This window comes from Mastomys coucha, unplaced genomic scaffold, assembly GCF_008632895.1.
Source record: "Mastomys coucha isolate ucsf_1 unplaced genomic scaffold, UCSF_Mcou_1 pScaffold6, whole genome shotgun sequence".
NCBI classification, from domain to species: domain Eukaryota; kingdom Metazoa; phylum Chordata; class Mammalia; order Rodentia; family Muridae; genus Mastomys; species Mastomys coucha.
Genome location: NW_022196912.1, coordinates 73,929,159 through 73,949,287, shown reverse-complemented (window position 1 = coordinate 73,949,287; position 20,129 = coordinate 73,929,159). Strand labels below are relative to the sequence as shown.

The following is a 20,129-nucleotide window of genomic DNA, read 5'->3' as shown; positions in this document are numbered from 1 at the left end:
ACACACACCATTTCTTAAATGAATGTAACCTGTTCTCTGTGGGCTAAGAATGAAGACAATCACTCCAGTCAAACAGCTTTGACCATAGCAGGAAATCTGTATCCAAATAATCATGCCTACAATTCATTCCTTGGCACAGCAGAACTGTCAACTCTTAGCTTAGATACTATGGAGGCAAAACCCTTGGGTGATGTGAGGGACTCTCACATCAGTACATCAGCTGAAGTACAGCTTTATTACAATGAAATCCAATGTCTAAAAATTGTTCTTATTTTGGGTTTGTACAACAGTAAGAGCCAAGATTTTAAAGCTCTACTGAAAACAAAACAAACAAAAAGACTTTATCTATTTATGTTCATTTAATAACATGTCCACCATTTTTATGATTGGTATAAAAATATATATTGTGTTGAATATAATTAAAAAAAGACATAAAAAAGAGTCCTGTGTAAACTAAATTAGCTAAAATGTCTGAAGAGGAAACAGAAAGACTCTGGTACATGGAGAGGTGGAGAGAGTGGTTGCCATGAACCAGAAAGACTCTGGGACATGGAGAGATGGAGAGAGTGGTTGCCATGAACCAGAAAGACTCTGGGACATGGAGAGATGGAGAGAGTGGTTGCCATGAACCAGAAAGACTCTGGGACATGGAGAGGTGGAGAGAGTGGTTGCCATGAACCAGAAAGACTCTGGGACATGGAGAGGTGGAGAGAGTGGTTGCTATGAACCAGTTACAAGCATGTGGATGTTCTCAAAGCTTCCTATTTTATCTAGGAAAAACAGAAAGAGAAGAGGATGAAGACAGAGGGAAGGGAGGGAATACTTTCAATACTTCAACTCATTTACTAACCAAAGAAACCAAATTGAAGTGACTACTCCGAGACTAACCCTTACTAACCAAAATCATTAAAACTATCAAATCATTCATTTTTAATTATGTATCAAAAAATCTTTGTAGTTGAATAAAAGACCTTAAAAATAGTTAGATTTTAATTGTATATTATATATGTAATCAATAAAATGTACCTCTGAAAATGTCTATCCTTCTCAGTAAAAGGCCCAAAACCAACATATTTTAAAATAATCATACAAGATAAACTTTTTTTTCTTTTTCTTTAAATTGAATGTGGAGGGTGGAAAAGTATCTCTGGAGTGAACTTAAATGTAGGAATAAGCTAGCAGGCCCAGACAGAATAAAAAGGCATGCCACCCACAGGCTTCACAACGCTAGGAATTTGTAATTCAATGTCCTAAAGACCAACTCATGTCTTGTATGCCTGCAGAATATTTTTAATGTGAATCAAACATCAATCAAGAGATTTCATCACTTTTTTTTTAATTACTCCTGAAAAACTATGAAACCTGGCCTGGTGGTTTGAATAAAAATGATCCCCAGCGGCTCTGAGGGAGTGGAACTATTAGCAGTTGTAGCCTTGAGGAGTAGGCATTCCCTTGTTGGAGGATTTGTGTTATTGGAGGCAGGCTTGTAGAGTGGCTCACTGTCTCTTCCTACTGCCTGCAGATGCAGATGTACAACTCTCAGTTACCTCTCCAGCACCACGTCTGCCTGCATGCCACCAGCTTCCTCCCATAGTGATAATGGACTAAACCTCTGAACTGTAAACCAGTCTCAATTAAATGTTTTCCTTGATCATGGTTTCTCTTTACAACAGTCTAAGCCCTAACTATGACACTTGGGAACACACAGGTTGCCTCACTACTTGTAAAAGTCCCTTCCAGAAAGCAGCAGCTTCACATCCTGTCTCAGCATATAGGACCCAGTTCTTTCAATGCTTCTGACCAGATTTTCTTGGGATACAAAATACCAATCCCCTGTTTTGTTAATGTAGACCGTCCAATTTCCAAATTTGTACAACCGACTTATAAGTGGCTTACATAGGGCAGGTCCAGATACATACCAGCCACGAGCAACTTGCTATACCCAAACCAAAAGACAAGCTGTGGGGTTTCTAATGAAAATGAGAATGGCTCCCATATGTTCATATATTCAAATGCTGAGTCACTAGGGAGTGAAATTGTTGAGAAGGGTTAGAAAAGTCTTGTAAGAGGATGTGTACCACTAAAATTGAGCTTTGAGCCTCTCTCTGTATGTGTCTCTGTCTCTCTCTCAAACTCTGCTTCCCACCATGATAATCATAGACTAACCCTCTAAAACTGTAAACAAGCCCCGAATCAAAAGCTTTCTAAGAGTTACCCTGGTCATAGTGTTTCATCACACCCATAGTAACTCTAAGACACCAACTATAGATCATTTGTCCTATTTAGCTAACAACTCTCTAAAGGCAAGCTTTCTTCAATCCTTCATTTATTTTTCCTGTAATAGAACCCTACTAAAGACTGTATCTGTCTTACAGGGAAGAAAGCATATTTTTTCACAGAAGACCCCTGTGAATGTGAGTCTTACAATTGGGCAGGGCCTTATTATGTAGTCCTGGCTGGCTAATGTTGAGCTTCAAACTCCCAGAGTTCTACCTGCTTCTACCTCCAAGTGCTAAAATTCTTTTTTTGTTATTTTTATTTACATTCCAAATGTTTCCCACCCCCCTTCCTGGTTCCCCCCTTAACAAGTTCTTCACCACTCCACCCTCCTCTTTGTTTCTGAAAGGGTGCTCGCACGCGCGTGCGCGCGCGCGCGCGCACACACACACACACACACACACACACACACACACACACATCTCACTCCACTGGCAAACCCCCCACCCCACCCCACACTAGCATCTGCCCTCCCTAGGGCATCAAGTTTCTACAGGATTAAGCACATCCTCTCCCACTGAGATCAGACAAGGCAGTCCTCTGCTACATAAGGGCTGGGGGCCATAGACCGGCCCATGTATGCTCTTTGGTTGGTGGCTTCGTCTCTGGGAGCTCTGATGGGTCCAGGTTAGTTGATACTGTTATTCTTCCTATGGGGTTGCAATCCCCTTCAGCTTCTTCAGTCCTTCCCCTAACCTGACCTCAGTCCAATAGTTGTCAGTGAGCATCCACATCTGTCTCATTCAGGTGCTGGTAGAGCCTCTCAGAGGGCAACTATGCTAGGCTACTGTCTCCAAGTACATTATGGCATCAGTAATAGTGTCAGGGTTTGGTGCCTACCCATGGGATGGATCCCAAGTTGGGCTGGGTCACTGGATGACCTTTCCTTCAGTCTCTGCTCCATTTTTTGTTCCTGCATTTCTTTTAGACAACAATTCTGGGTCAAACATTTTGAAGACAGGTGGGTGGCCCCATGCCCCAACTGGATAAATGCCTGGCTACCTCTGGGTAAATTTATCAATGTACTAAGAGATAATTTAGAAGAGAGTTATGTTGTTTTCACCTGCCAACATCATCTAAGATGACAGACTTGCTCAGGGAAAAGAATAACTTTTTCAAAAAATGTTTGAATTTAGGGAATTGTCTTATCAGTAGCCCTAAGTATCATAAAATGAATTCTGTCACAGCCATTTTTCTGTTATAAAATTGTCCATGATTCAATATTACAAAAATTATATTTAGCTCAAAACAAGTTGCCAAATTTAAGCAATAATGGGGAGAAAATCTAATTACCTAACTGGAAAAAAAAAAGCACTAAACAGCATGTTTTAAAAAGAAGCATATAAAAAACACTGAATACTTAAATTGCCTTGGAAAAATAAGACAAAACAACTAACTAATACATTCCTACAAAAAAGTTATGAGAAAAAACAGACCCACTGACTGTCAACAGGTAGGTAATTCAGTCCAACCTATCTACCTGGATAAGGCAGCCCTAACAACCACTGGTTGCCTGGGATTCAAATCCAAATAAGCATGGTGGTTGCCATGGTGATGATATGCCTCTTTTGGAACCTGGAACTCAGTAGTACTAGGTATTTATGAGCTTCATAACACCAGTGCCTCCTCCCACACTCTGAATCATAGCGCAGGCTTTATAACTTCACGAAATCTGATTTCATACTGACTTTTGTAAGTCAACAGTGTTCCTTTAGCAATATAATAAGTACATAAATGTCAAAAAAAACTAGTTCACTTAATGCATTAAGTGCACATACTCAGTAGACAATTAATGTTGTGTATTGCCTTGATAAGTTCTGTGGCACGATTGGAAACTGCTGTTTTCTTATTGCAACTGGGCATGATCATATCTTAATTTCTTAGTTTATGGTTATAGGTAACAGTATTCCTATCTCTGATAAGAAAGTAAAAATTCAAACATAACACCTAGAAGCACTTTTAAACAAAATAACTTTTATTTAAATAACATTCCTAATTATTAAAGCCTAGCCCAAGAAGGCATCATATTGCTAGTAAAATGCTAAGGAAAAAAAATATCAATTACAAATCAGACTATATTTGTGTTCAAGGTTCTATTTATTTACTTATTTATTTTTATTTATATTTCATTTATTTATTGAGACAGGGTTTCTCTCTGTACTCCTGACTGTTTTGGAACTCACTCTGTAGACCAAGCTGATCTCCAATTCAGAGATCTGCCTGCCTCTGCCTCCAGAAAGCTGGGATTGAAGGTGTGTATGATATGACCACCACCCATGTTCACAAATTTTTCATGTATTTTGGTGCTGTGCATCTAATAGACTGCCAATGACATTTGTGCTGCTACTTCTGACATTTTTTTTTCGTTCAGTTACTAGCTTGAATTAAATAGAATAGCATATTTATAACAGTCTGAACTGGAAATAATCTAAAACATCTATCAATTACTGAATGGACATAACCAAAAAAATGCAGAATGGAATGCTAATTTGCAAAATAAAGGAATCTGTGGCATATTATGAATGAACCTCAAAATATTACGCTAAGTAAAAGAAACTTGAGAGTCATATATTATATAATTCCATCTGAAACGTCCAAACCAGGCAATGTAGACAAAAATGCACACAACGGTCTGGGAAATGGCTGAAGTGAGGATCAGCCAAATATGGAGCCTTATTTGTGGAAATATTCGGAATCTGACTTATGGTGATGGCTGTATCATTTGACAAAATTACTAAAGATCATCCAGTTACACATTTAGAACAGAAAGTTTTATGGCATGTAAAATATATCTTAATGAAAAGGTAGGTGTGTGTTTTTAAAAGCCAAAGACTGGGGCTGCAGAAATCCCTTCCCGGATGAAAAGCAAAGACCAAACAGGTTAAGCAGCATGTTTAAAGTTCACCCAGTTCCATCACAACAGCAAATCAGAAAAAGAAGGCTGGAACTCGGCTTCCCTCCCCACTCATTCTACTGAGACTGCTCAAGGATTTATTTTTTTTATTATTTACTCCTTGTGGATTGAACTTGTTCTTTCATATATATTTTAATTCATTTCCTCTCTCTCTCCCCCCTCTCTCTCCCACCTTCTTTTCTTTCTCCATAATCCCTCCCCCTCTTCCCAGATGCTCTTCCAAAATTCAAACTTTTTGGTTTTGTTTTGAGGTCACTGTAGCCTGGTGGGCCTGGTGGGCCCACTGCCTGCTATGCAACTGAAGGCAATAACTTTTCCTCCCCCAGAATCCATCAGTAGTCAAGGGTAGGATAGGGAGAGAACTTAAAAGTAAAAAAAAAAAAAAAAAAAAAAAAAAAAAAAAAAAAAAAAAACTATGATTACATAGAAAAATTTATTTGAAAGGGGATTCAGCATGTACCAGAATTTGAGAAGCAATGACTGATTCAAATCTATAAAACAATCATGAATAAAATATAATATGCAGAAAAAACCAAATCCAAGAAAAATTCACCTGACATCTTCCAAGGCCTTACTTTCAAAATAGGCAATAAATGTAATTAAGCATTTTTCTGTCTTTTCAGTGTGAGCTACATTCAAGGTTGTTAACTGTTACTAATTTTGTTTTTTTTTTTAATGTTACTAGTTTTTTAAAGAAAGCTTCATAAGTCTACAGAATAATACAAACTAATAGCTGTAGGTACAATGATGGAAAAGGAAGAGGAGGACATTTAAGGAAACAAAAAAAAAGTACTTCCCAGATTATTTAATGGAGGAAACTAAATTTAAAAATACATAAAAAATGCAAGCGTGGCCCTTAATTGGATCCTGGTTTGTACAAAGCATCTGTAAAAGCTATTTGGGGAAATACTTATAATTTAAATATGGAATGTTATTAAATATTCAAATTTTTGCCACCTGTGATGTCATCTTTGCAATCTGTTTTTATAGAGGTTGTATTAGTCGGGGTTCTCTAGAGTCACAGAACTCATATATATGGAAATTATTGGGATGATTTAAAGACTACAGTGTAACTAATCCAACAATGGCTAGCTGTAAATGGAAAGTCCAAGAATCTAGTAGTTGTTCAGTCCCACAAGGCTGGAAGTGTTTCAGCTGATTGTCTGTATATTCTGAAATTCCAAAGTAGGCTCCAAAGCCAGTGAAGGAATGAATGTGCTAGCAAGAGAGAGCATTCAGGCAAAGAGCAGATCCTTTCTTTTTCCAAGTGGCCCAGATTAAAGGTGTGTCTTCCTGCCTCAAGATCTAAATCAGGCTTGTCTTCCACTGCAAAGGTCCCAACTAGAAATGAACTTACCCACTTCAAACCAAGCAGAATATCTTTCACAAGCATGCCCTCCATTTCTGGATTGTATTTCATTCCAGATATAGTCGTATTGGCATCCAAGAATAGCCATAACACAGGTGTAAACTAAAGTGAAGCTCCAGAAGTCTATGGCACTCTTCAAAACACTTCAATAACTTTGAAACTGAAATTCAAATCCAAGTCTTAATTTCCTACTTTACTGTTACCACTTAATGTTCATCGAATGCTTATAAAACAGTAATTACATAGAATTTTACAGAGAAGGGTTCAAAGAAATGAAACTACCTGGAATATGTTATTCAAAGTACCAACTGAGCTGAGCTTACTAGGTTCGTGACACAAACTGTATAAAAGAAATGTGAACGGAAGGTCTGCTGGCATATCATAGGGCTAAAAACATCTGTAATAGCTAGTTCCTTGTGTGTGCAAGACACTGTTCCAACGATTTGTCCAGCAGCAGACATAAAATCTCTTAACCCTTTAGATATCGCTGCTTCTTACAATTTGAGTGAGCTACTTCGCATGCTGATTACTTGAAGGGCTATTTTTTAAAATCCCTTTCTTTGGGGGCACCAAACTAAAGAAAAGCTCTCCTCTCCAACTTGTTTTTAGGAGTACCAGGTAATGTTAAAATTGTTACTTTTCTTAATTCATGTTACTTTTGTATACAGGGGTGTGTTGTTACAGAGGTACACTGACGATCTGTGTCTATGGCTCTCTTCAAAAACACTTCAATGACTTTAAGAAACTGAAAATTAAAACCTGTCTTAACTTCCTAATTTGATGTTGCCACTAAATGGTCGTTAGCTATTAATAAAACATACTAATTATACAGAACTTTTGCACACAAGGGCTCAGAGAGCCTTCAAGTCTGCATACCAGCCCTAAAGATGAAAATCGTTAGCCATTTTTTTTTTTTTTTTTTTGCCTGCCCCCTCTAAATACGAAGGGTGGCGCTGTCGTCACCCGTTCCGCCTTGGGGCGTGAGCGGCCTCTGCACGTCGGAAGAGGAAGGTCCGCGTGCCACTACGACCCGACTTTCGGTAGCCGATTTTGTTCTACTCTGAACAAAATGGAAAAAGACCCCGGTGTGCCGGCCCCTCGGGAGCCGCGACCTCCTCAGCCCAGCGGAGGAGAAAGCGTCGGTACTTCGCGCGGCACGCCGGGGTTCCGCCACGAGCACGCTAGAGAGACCAGACCTACCCCGCGAGGGACGCCCTGAGTGGCTCCGCCCCCGCGCCGGTAGCCCCGCCCCCGGGCTGCTGGCGTCATGGATCACGTGCCACGCGATCCAGGCAACCAGGAGCTCCCCGGTGCCGGAAGTCTCGCCAAGCCGCGCCAGGCTCCGCCCGTCGCCGCTGACGTCATCCTCAGTCCCTACCACTGCTGTGCCTCCGCGTCCCGGTCCGGGGAGAGCCGCGGTTTCCTCAGAAGCAGCGCGGCCGCTTCCGGGCTCCTGGTCCGTTCGAGAGAGGATTTTGGAGGTTGTTGACCGGGCCGGCCGAGGGAGCACTTGCATGCGGTACAGAAAGCCAGCGGCGCGCAGGCCTCCCCGCCTAAGCTTTCCCCCCCCCTCGGCCACTCCGGGTGCACTTGGTTCCGCCGAGGCGCACGACGGTTCCGCCCCCTTCTTCCTTGTCATTGATGTTGTTGTTCTTGTCAGTGCCGCAGCCCCGACCGCCGGGAGCGCGAACCCGAGCCGGGGCCGCCCGGGTGGTGCGGTGGCGGCGGCGGCAGCGGCTGCGGCTGCGGCAGCTGCGCCGGCTGCGGGGGCTGCTGCGAGGACTGCGCAGGCGGCCGGGGACGGGCGACCGGCGGCGGAGCCGGATGGCTCTGTGCGGGCAGGCGGCCGGCGCCGCGTCGCTGCCCAGCGAACTCATCGTGCACATCTTCTCCTTCCTGCCGGCGCCGGACCGGCTGCGGGCCTCGGCCTCCTGCTCGCACTGGCGGGAGTGCCTCTTCTACCCAGCGCTGTGGCCCCAGCTCCGCATCTGCCTCCGCGTCTCACCGGCGGAGCAGCCGCGGCTGGAGTTCCTCATGCGCAAGTGCGGCTGGTTCGTACGGGAGCTACGGGTTGAGTTCGCCGCGGAGAATTATCTGAGCGGAGGCGGCGGCCCAGGCGACGGCGGCGGTAGCGGCGGCGGCGGCGGCCCCGACACGGGCACCGGAGGGGAAGAAGGTGAGGCCCTGCAGCTCTCCTCCCGCTGGCTGGAAGTACTGCGCATCTACTTGGAGCTGGTGTTGTGCGTGCTGCTCAGCATCCGGAACAACAGGTAGGCTTGCGTGGGAACCCCGAGGGTCTCCCCTTCCGCTCGCCTCGGGAAGACCCCGTGGGGTGTGTCGGCCGGCCTCAGAATGGCCTTGTGTAGGTGCAGCTATCGGTCCTGACCGGACTAATTTCCGGAGACCAGAGGTGATAACCGGACTTGGCGAGACACTTTTATCAAACGCTCAGGCATGTTTTCATTCATCCGTTCTTGTCCGAGGGATAGACCTACTGGGCAATGTCATTATCTTATGCGTGGGAAAGTTGTGAGTTAAGAGTGAGGCCTGTACAAAAAATAAAAAATAAAATAAGACGGTCTTCTGATTCTGAATTTGACCACTGGTGATAGGTAATTCATAGTGACGATGTGAGTAATTTTCCTGCTGATGGTCCATGAGTACAAGAATTAACCTATAAGAATTCTTTAACAGTCCTTTCCTTACCTGAAATAGTTTTATTAGCCTGGGCCGTGCCCGAAGACTGGGAGGAGTGCTAGTTAAAATCATTGGGGGGAGAAAATTGTCAGACTTGAAGCCGCATCCCATGCACCATCAGACTGAACGTTTTCCTAATGATTCACACAAAAGTAACGCAGCATAACTTGGGGTGGGGTAAAGGAGCTGAGCAGACTGTAGGGGGTAAGTATGAGACTTGTCATTTAGCATCAGGACTTTACTATAATTCCACCTAGAGCTCATAATCCATATTCGGACTCCAGAGCAGACTCCATATCCTAATCGGCATTTCTCTTTTTGTCCTGTGAAAGTCTAGTGCCTGTTAAACCATATTTATATTTTCTATATCTGGATACTTATTCTAACCTTACAATATCACCTTTAGTTTGGAAGAAAAATAATTGCAGCAGCTTACGTATAATTTAGTGATTTAACATTCCAACACTGCTAGGGTCAAGTCAGAAAATATTGTCCCACTTTAGAGACCAGAAATGGGTGCTTAATAGGTCAAATGATGTACACATTGTTCTATGGCACTGTTTTTCTCTAAGCAGTGTCCTTCGTTTCACAATCAATATCCTACCATCTTTATGTTAAATAGGGTTGAGAATAGATTGTGATTAATGCTAAGCCATATATGTCTCATATATATACTTCAGAATATTTTTTGTGATCTATATAATTATCAAGAGTTTAAGCAGGGTGGTGGTGGCATGCCTTTAAACCTAGTGCTTGGGAGGCAAAAGCAGGGGGATCTCTGACTTTGATGACAACTTCGACCACAGAGTGAATTCAAGAACAGCCAGGGTTTCACAGAGAAACCTGCTTCTAATAGGTTAAACTGTAAGTATTATAGCATCGTACTGTGTATGGAAGCCAGGCATGATGCAGATCTGGAATCCCTGTACTTGAGAGCTAGAGGCAGGGAGCTTAAGAGTTCAAGGTCATCATCTTCTGCATAGCAAGTTCAAGGCCAGCATGAGCTTTGTGAACTCCTATCTCAAGGGAAAAAAAAAATGTTGATGGGAACATGGCTCCATTTATCCAGGACCCTTTTTCCTAAGCTTTCACATGAAGCCATTCCACTTCCTTGCTTTGATTTTATTTGTCAAGATAACTAAGGCTAAAATTTTTCTTAATCAGGTGGTTGGGGGCTTTCTCTTAAAAGTAGAGCATAGCTGGAGACTAGCTGATTTGTTCTGGAATCAACCAGTCCTGCCCAAAAAAAAAAAAAAAAAAGGCGAGGAGGGAAGGCATAGTGCCTTTGAGTCAAGTAAGAGCTTCTCACATTGCCTGGTTCTTTTTGGTATTTTAATAATCTATGGGTGGAACTATAGCATATATACACAATAGTACTGTACTGTATTTTGTCCTTAATTAATAATCTATGGGTGGAACTATAGCATATATACACAAGAGTACTGTACTGTATTTTGTCCTTAATGATTTTTCTTTCATCCTTATCATCTAAGTTTCTGTCCCAATGTACTTGTTTGTGAAGCCATATGTGTCTGCTCTTCTAAGTCTGCTATCACTTCTCTGCTAACAACTGTCGGTTATCCAGGATGGTAAAGTTTTCCTGTCATCTGCTAGAGTGAGCACAGTGACGCTTTGGTAGCATGCATCTGTATGTTTATATTATTTGTACTAATGCTGTCTCTTTTAAAATTAAATCATGTTGGACCTGAGTGTGGCTTGGTTGATAGGTACTTTTCTGGTATACAGGAAGCCCCGGCTGGTTTCAGTCCCTAGCACCACTTAAATTGACAGTGGTAACACACACTTGTACTTCAACACTCAGAAGAAGCAGAAAGATCCAAAGTTCAAGGTCAGCCTTGGCTAAATAGCTAGTTTAAGGCCAGGGTGGGATATACAAGACCCCCCTCCTTTTATTTTTTCAGAAAAAAAAGTTATGTTTATATCTTTGGAGATAATTTAATGTTATCTTTATTTTTGGAACTAAGTACTCTGATATTGGATGTATTCAAATGATAAAAATATAAATGAGACTTTTCCGTAAAGCTTTAACAGATTAAAAACATTTTAAACTATTTCCTATTCACTAACTTCAGTGGAGCATGTGGAGCATGTGGCTTTTTATTTCTTTAAGCTTTTAGTTACACTTGTGATTCTGTGACTAAAAACTACAAACCTAAAACAGTGTATTAACAATGTCAGTTAGAAGGGTTTGGTTGTTTTTCTACTGTTGAGGTACAGGTGTGTTCTGCCACTGCCAATTTAAGTGCTGCTGAGAACTGAACTCAGTGCTTCCTGTATGCCAAAACTTAATAACTGATGAGAAGTGTAAGCATTATATATTCTTTTAATTTACAGTGCTCTTGCTTTATGAATTTCTGCCATGTTTTAAGCAGAAGAGTTTGAATTATACTGTATCAAACATTCCACTTCCAAGCCTTGTGCTGAATTTCCTTACACAATTCATAGTTATTTTGAATTTCTTCCATGTATGTTCACACCCCACAGGAAAAGAACTAAAAAACGTTGACCTAGAGTTGTAGGGTATAATCAATGTTACTGATCTTCTGAGAGAATAATTGTTGGTTTGTTTTGATTTGAATTACATATACTGCCAGAGTGATTATGGCTGCCGAACTGGTATTGAATGTGTTAAGAACAGATGGTAATCACAAAAGAACACACATGGTATGTGCTCACTAATAAGTGGATATTAGCCCAGAAGCTCGGAATACAATCCTCAAACCACAAGAAACTCAAGAAAAAGGAAGACGAAAGTGTGGATACTTCGATCTTTCTTGGAAAGAGGAACAAAATACCCATGGAATGAGTTGCAGAGACAAAGTATGGAGCAGAGACTGAAGGACAATCCAGAGACTGCCTCACCTGGGAATCCTTCCCATATTCAATCACCAAATCCAGACACTATTGTGGATGCCGGCAAGTGCAGGAAGCTGATATAGCTGTCTCCTGAGAAGCTCTGACAGTGCCTGACTAACTCACAGCCATCCATTGGACTGAGTATAGGGTCCCCAATGAAGGAGCTAGAAAAAGGACCCAAGGAGCTGAAGGGTTTGCAGACCCTTAGGACGAACAACAATATGAACTAACTAGTACCCTCAGAGCTCCCAGGGACTAAACCACCAACCAGGGTACACATGGTGGGACTAATGGCTTCAGCTGCATATGTAGCAGAGGCTGACCTTATCAGCCATCAATGGGAAGAGAGGCCTTTGGTCCTGTGAAGGTTCTATGCCCCATAGTGGGGGAATGCCAGGGCCAGGAAGCGGGAGAGAATGGGTTGGTGAGCAGGGGGAAGGAATAGGGGTTTTTTTCGGAGGGGAAAGCTAGTAAGGGTATATCATTTGAAATGTAAATAAAGAAAATATCTAATTAAAAAAAAGAACAGATGATAATCAACAATAAAGAGTATCTTTTTGCCAATAAAACACAGGGTTTCAGAAATGTTTCTCTAAAAGGAGGCAAAACCTCCTGCTTTTCTAGAACTGCAGTAAGAGCTCATTAAAATGTTTTGTTTTGTATTTTAATTTGGGGTTTTTTGTTGGTGGTGGCTTTTCCTTTGTTTTTGCTTTTCAAGACAGGGTTTCTCCCTGTATCCTTGACTGTCTTGGAACTTTCTATAAACCATGCTGGCCTCAAACTCCCAGAGATCCATTTGCTTCAGCCTCCAGAGTACTGGGGTTAAATGTGAGCCCCACTACCTACAACTTAAAATGTGTATTAAATGGGTTAAATTTACCCTGCAGTGGTTCTATAAGAAATTCTACCACATTCAAAACAAGTTCCGAAATACATTTGTAGCTGTTAGCCAAGGTGTCATAGTCTTGAAATGCTGTATTTCATACTTAAGAAAAATGAAAACTATAAGTTATCAATAAGATTTGGGGTAATATAGCCTCACTCATTAAAAAATATTCTCTCTAGGAGCATTCCCTGAATCTCATGTATCCTACGCCAGTGTGTTTTTTTTTTTTTAACAGTAGATGTTGACATAATGATATTGATGTTTATCTTCTCTGTGTACACATTGCATATAAGTTTTTCTGAATTGGAACAGAACTTTTTTTTTTTTTTTTTTAAGATTGCACCAGGCCAGAGAAGTTATATGTGGGATTAAGTTTTCTTCTTTACAATTCTAGGCTTTGCCTCTCCTTCCTAGTTTGTAGACTGGCTACTTTATGGTTACATCTTCATTATCCTGTGTGTCAGTCAGCTTTTCTTACTCCTATAACATATGTTTCAGTTAAATTAACTGATGAAAAGAAAGAGTTGTTAGACTTGGTGGTATGTGTCTTTAATCCCAGCACTTGGGGAGTAGAGACATGTGGCTCTCTGTGAGTTTGAGGCCAGCCTGGTCTACAGAATGAATTCCAGAACAGTCAGGGCTACATAAAGAGAACTTGTCAAAAATAATAATAATTTTGATTACTATTTAGGAGGTTTTAATCTGTTGACCTATTTGTTGGTGCTAATATTATTCTGTCTATTCAGGGTGGTACCACTAGCCCATAAGTTTATTTAGATTTTAAACTAACTAAATACCATTAAAATGTTGACTCATCCCACCTTGCTCGTGTAAGCAACCCTAGTTAAATGCCCATGGTCATTTGCCCTATTGCTTTTAGACCTATCCCATCTTTTAAATTTTCCACTACCATCCAGAATGAATGTCCAAGCCTACTTTAACCATGGACTTTAAGAATAATCCACATCTAAATTTCAGCACTATTTCATAAAAAAAAAAATAATAAATCCATTAATTCAACAAACCTGAGCCTTGAAAGAAAATGTTCTCCAGCAACTAACACACTGTATAAGACAGCTTTCATTTTGATGAGCTCACAGATTATTACTTGCTTTAAATAGCTCATATAATATGTGGGGGCTGACCATTTCATACTGCCCAAGAGTAGTGCTGATGGAGAAAACAGGTGAGTCTGTATTATTCCCAGACAAATCCATACCTTAAAATGATGCGGTAGTGGAGTTCCCCAAAGCTAACTTTAAGATCACTGTGAAAGAGGCTAATCAAACTTCCCAGGAGAGCTAAATGAGAGTAAAATCTCAACCTTGCTTTAATCCTTGGTGTTGTTTCTTCTACTTGATCTAGTGTACTAACCCCTGAGATCATAGGATATGCTATCCACTGGGCTAAATTTGTTTTAACAAATGTGTTTTAAGCTTTGCTGAGCTTTTTCATTTCCAAAGTTTCCATAAGAGAGGGGTGGTGTTGAGTGGTTTTTAGAATCTCCCTTGGCTGAATTTCTTACACAAGTTGTTGAAATTTTCATTCTAATCTGGAATTGGCTTCCTTATGCCTGTTTGAATCTTCTTTTCATCTTGAATCTGTTTAAAACTAAGTGTTTTAATTCCTTAACATTTCAACCATTTTGGTATATTTGACTGAGTTTTTGAGGGGTGAGTTTTTAAAGCATTTATATTGCCTTTATATTTCTTGTGTTTCTTTACTAGAAATTTGTACATCTATTGGGATCTGTGTCTTTTACATAGGGTCTTAGTCATCTTACTCAAAGATTTCTCTTGAGGTGTTAATCCTCAGTGCTACTCAGAGGAGAGAAAGCAGTCAGTAACAGCAATTCAGAAGCAGCCTAGATCTTTAATTAAAAGCATAGAAAAATAAAAACAAGGCCAAGTGTCTTGGCAATATCTTTAATCCCAGCACTCAGGCTGAGACAAGTGGACCTCTGTGAGTTCAAGGCTATAAAGAGGGACCCTATCTCAAGCAAGAGACTAAGGAGGGAGGGAAGAAAAGAAAAAGGACAAAGGAAAGACATCAACTGTGGTAAATGTCTTCTCATACTAGAGGTTCTCTATGCTAATGTGGGCATGGGCATCAAAAATGCCTGCGAAGCAGCTGGATTCTACCACTTATCTCTCAGACCTTGAAGACATAGAAAGCAGCAGAGCCAAGGCAGTCTGTTTTAACATGTCAGGGCACAGACACTTAAAGTGTTCAGTCATACCCAGTATGTTGGTCTCAGTCCCAGTGTAAAGGACTTCCCTATCCCTGTGTGGTGGAGCCCACACATTTTCCTCACATAGACTCATGTCTATGAATTAGTATCCTGGACATAAGCAGTTCCCTGGACACACTCTGACTTTCAAAGTTGTTACTTGATAGAAAGAGGAGACCTTTGGGGCTTGTGGATATAAAAATTCAGAGGCTACTGCTGCTCTTATTGGAGGTGAAATTTGACTACGATACCTCTCATAAGACAACTCAGCACCACAGATAACCCAGTTATTCCCTTCCCCAGCACTGCTTGGTGTACAAATATCAGATTTCCCTTTTTAAGCTGTGTTGTAGGTTTTCTTTTGTCTCTTTCTGTTGTGTATGTGTGGGCATTTGTCTACATGTGTGTGGGTTCATTTGTGGGTCTTGAATTCTATTCCATTGATCTGTCCTCCTGTCTCAGTATCAGTACCATGTGGTTTTTGTCACTATTGTTTTATCATTATAGTACAGCTTGAGGTCAGAAATGGTGATTCTCCTAGAAGGTCTTTTATTGTTGAGAATAGTTTTCACTGTCCTGGGTTTTTTGTTATACTAAATGAATTTGCAAATTGCTCTTTCTAACTCTGTGAAGAATTGAGTTGGAATTTTGATGGGGATCACATTGAATCTGTAGACTGCTTTGGCAAGATGGCCATTTTTACTATATTAATCCTGCCAATCCACGAGCATGGGAGATCTTTCCATCTTCTGAGGTCTTCTTCGATTTCTTTCTTCAGAGACTTGAAGTTCTTGTCATACAGATCTTTCACTTGCTTGTTTAGAGTCACACCAAGATATTTTATATTATTTGTGATTATTGTGAAGGGTATCATTTCCCTAATTTCTTTCTCAGCCCATTTATCCTTTGAGTAGAAGAAGACTACTGATTTGTTAGAGTTAATTTTATATCCAGCTACTTTGTTGAAGTTCTTTATCAGCTAGCTGTAAGAGCTCTCTGGTAGAATTTTTGAGCTTGCTTATGTGTGCTATCATATCACCTGCAAATAGTGATATCTTGACTTCCTCCTTCCCAATTTGTATCCTTTTCATCTCCTTTTGTTGTCTAATTACTCTGGCTAGGACTTCAAGTACAATATTGAATAGGTAGGGAGAGAGTGGACAGCCTTGTCTTGTCCCTGACTTTAAAGGAATTGTTTTGAGTTTCTCTCCATTTAGTTTGATATTGGCTATTGGTTTGCTGTATGTTGCTTTTATTATGTTTAGATATGGGCTTTGAATTCCTAATCTCCAATACTTTTAACATGAAGGGGATTGTATTTTGTCAAAGGCTTTTTCAGCATCTAATGAGATGATCATGTGGGTTTTTTCTTTCAGTTTGTTTATATAGTGGATTACATTGATAGATTTCTGTATATTGAACCATCCTTCCAACTCTGGGATGATTCCTACTTGATCATGGTGAGTGATCACTTTCATGTGTTCTTGGATTCAGTTCACAAGAATTTTATTGCGTATTTTTGCATTGATATTCATAAGGGAAATTGGTCTGAAGTTCTCTTTTGTTGGGTCTTTGTGTGGTTTACTTTATCAGCGTAACTGTGTCTTCATAGAAAGAATTGGGTAGAGTAACTTCTGTTTCTATTTTGTGGAATAATTTGAAGAGTATTGGTCTTAGGTCTTTGAAGGTATGATAGAATTCTGCTCTAAAACCATTTGGCCCTGAGCATTTTTGGTTGGAGACTTCTAATGACTGCTTCTGTTTTCTTAGGGGTTATAGGACTGTTTAGATGGTTTATCTGATCCTGATTTAATTTTGGTACCTGGTATCTGTCTAGAAAATCATCCATTTCATCTAGATTTTATAGTTTTGTTGCATATAGACTTTTGTAGTAGGATCTGATGTTTTTTAATTTCTTCAGTTTTTGTTGTTATGTCTCCTTTTTCATTCCTGTGCCCTCTAATTAGTTTGGCTAAGGGTTTATCTATCTTGTTGATTTTCTCAAAGAACCAGCTCCTAGTTTTCTTGATTCTTTCTATAGTTAGTTTTCTTTGTTTCTACTTGGTTGATTTCAGTCCTGAGTTTGATTTATTTCCTGCCCTCTACTCCTCTTGTGTGTATTTGCTTCTTTTTGTTCTAGAGCTTTCAGGTATGCTGTTAAGCTGCTAGTGTGTGATCTCTCCAATTTCTTTATGGAGGCACTCAGGGCTATGAGTTTTTCCTCTTAGCACTGCTTTCATTGTGTCCCATAAGTTTGGATATGTTGGGCCTACATCTTCATTAAATTCTTAAAAGTCTTTAATTTCTCTCTTTATTTCTTCCCTGACCAAGTTATCATTGAGTAGATAGTTGTTCAGTTTCCAAGTGTATGTGGACTTTCTGTTGTTTTTGTTTTTACTGAAAACCAGCCTTAGTCCATGGTGGTCTGGTACAATACATGGGATTAATTCAATGTTCTTGCGTCTGTTGGGGTTTATTTTGTGTTCAATTATATGGTCAGTTTTTGAGAAGGTACCATGAAGTACAGAGAAGAAGGTATATTCTTTTGTTTTAGGATGAAATGTTCTGTAGATATCTGTTAAATCCATTTGGTTTGTAAGTTCTATTAATTGCGCTGTGTCTCTGGTTACTTCCTGTTTCCATGATCTATTGATTGGTGAGAGTGGAGTATTAAAGTCTCCTACTACTATTGTTGAGGTTTAGTGTGTGCTTTGCGCTTTAGTAAAGTTTCTTTTACAAGTATGGATGCTCTTGAATTTGAAGCGTAAATGTTCAGAATTGAGAATTCATCTTGGTAGATTTTTCCTTTGAATATGTAGTATCCTTCCCCATCTTTTTTGATAACTTTTGGTTGAAGGTCTATTTTATTCAATATTAGAATGGCTATTTCAGCTTGTTTTTTGGGACCATTTGCTTGGAAAATTGTTTTCCAGCCCTTTACTCTGAGGCAGTGTCTGTCTTTGACACTAAGGTGAGTTTCCTGTATGCAGCAAAATTTTGGGTCCTGTTTATGTATCCAGTTAGCCTATATCTTTTTATGGGGGAATTGAATCCATTGATATTAAGAGATATTAAGGAAAAGTGATTGTATTATCCTCTGTAGGGGCTGGATTAGTTTAAAGATATTGTTTAAATTTGGTTTTGTCTTGGAATACCTTGGTTTCTCCATCTATGGTAACTGAGAGTTTTGCTGGGTATAGCAGCCTGGGATGGCATTTGTGTTCTCTTAGGGTCTGTATGACATCTGCCCAAGATCTTCAGACTTTCAGAGTCTCTATTGAGAAGTCTGGTGTAATTCTGATAGGTCTGCTTTTATATGTTACTTGACTTTTTTCTCTTTACACTTTCAATATTCTTTTTTTGTTCTGTACATGTGGTGTTTTAATTACGTGTCAGCAGGAATTTTTCTGATCCCTTCTGTTTGGTGTTCTGTAGGCTTCTTGTATGTTTATGGGTATCTCCTTTTTTAGGTTAGGGAAGTTTTCTTCTATAATTTTGTTGAAGATGTTTTCTGGCCCTTTAAGTTGGAAATTTTCACTCTCTCCTATATCTGTTGTTCTTAGGTTTGGTCTTTTCATTGTGTCCTGGATTTCTTGAATGTTTTGACTTAGGAGCTTTATGTATTTTCCTTTACTGTTGTGTTGATGTTTTCTATGGTATCTTCTACACCTGAGATTCTTTTTCTGTCTCTTGTATTCTGTTGGTAATGTTTGCATCTGTGTCTCCTCTCTTTCTTAGGTTTTCTGTCTCCAGGGTAGTCTTCCTTTGTGTCTTTAATGTTTCTATTTCCATTTTTAGATCCTGGATGGTTTTGCTCATTTCCTTTACCTGTTTGATTGTGTTTTCCTGTATTTCTTTAAGGGATTTATGTGTTTCTTCTTTAAGGGCTTCTAGCTGTTTACCTGTGTTCTCCTGTATTTCTTTCTTTTTTTTTAAGATTTTAAAATTTATGTATATGAGTGCTCAATTTGCATGTATGCCTGCATGACAGAAGCAGGCATCACATTCCATTATAGATGGTTATATGCCACCATATAGTTTCTGGGAATTGAGCTCAGGACCTCTGGAAGAACAACCAGTGCTCTTAACCACTGAGCCACCTCTCCAGTGCTCTCCTGTGTTTCTTTAAGGGAGTTATTTATATCCTTCTTAAAGTCCTCTAATCATCTTCATGAAATGAGAATTTAGATCTGAACCTTGCTTTTAAGGTGTGTTGGGGTATCCAGGGCTTGCTGTGGTGAAAGAATTGGGTTCTGATTTTGCCAAGTGGTATTGGTTTCTATTGCTTACGTTCTTGCTTTTGCCTCTCACCATCTGGTTTCCTCTAGTGTTAACTGGTTTCTCTGTTCTGTGATCCTATGATCCTATGATGCTGGATGTGCCAGAACTCCTGGGGGTCACACTGCATCTGGGTGTGGACTGAGTGGGTGGGGATCCAGAGCAGAGACTCTGCCACCGGCTCAGGTGAAAACCAGGAGCACAGGTTCCCTCTTACATATTTTAAAGAGTATAGTTGAAGAGAAGTTAAATGATTAATTCTGCTGTATGACCATCACATTCAACATGTAGAACTTTAATTCTACTCTGTCCACCATCTTTAGCACTAAGGAAACAATGACCTGACCCTGCTGTTCAATTGTTCTAGTATTTCATACAAATAGAATAATACAATAAATATAATTGTTATACTTTTGCTTTATATCCATATTATACTATATATAAGCACTTTTTTACTGTTTATTTCATTGTAGAGATATGTTAATGATGCATTTATTCACCAGCTGGGTAATATTTAAATTGTTTCTAATTTTATTTCTTTTTTTTTAAGTTTTATTGCAATATGATGAGAAAAGTTACATGATTTCAATTTATCTGAATT

The 20,129-nt window shown here is 39.9% G+C and overlaps 1 protein-coding gene across 1 annotated transcript in view; it reads left to right on the top strand.

Annotated features, from left to right (window-relative positions):
* The first annotated feature begins 7,878 nt into the window (after positions 1 to 7,878).
* Positions 7,879 to 20,129, top strand: part of Fbxo33 (F-box protein 33) — a 23,147-nt gene continuing 10,896 nt past the window's right edge. The window contains exon 1 of the mRNA XM_031356260.1: positions 7,879 to 8,830. Within this exon, the coding sequence (XP_031212120.1) occupies positions 8,202 to 8,830 (629 nt within the window). The 5' untranslated portion in view covers positions 7,879 to 8,201. The remainder of the gene's footprint in view (positions 8,831 to 20,129) is intronic.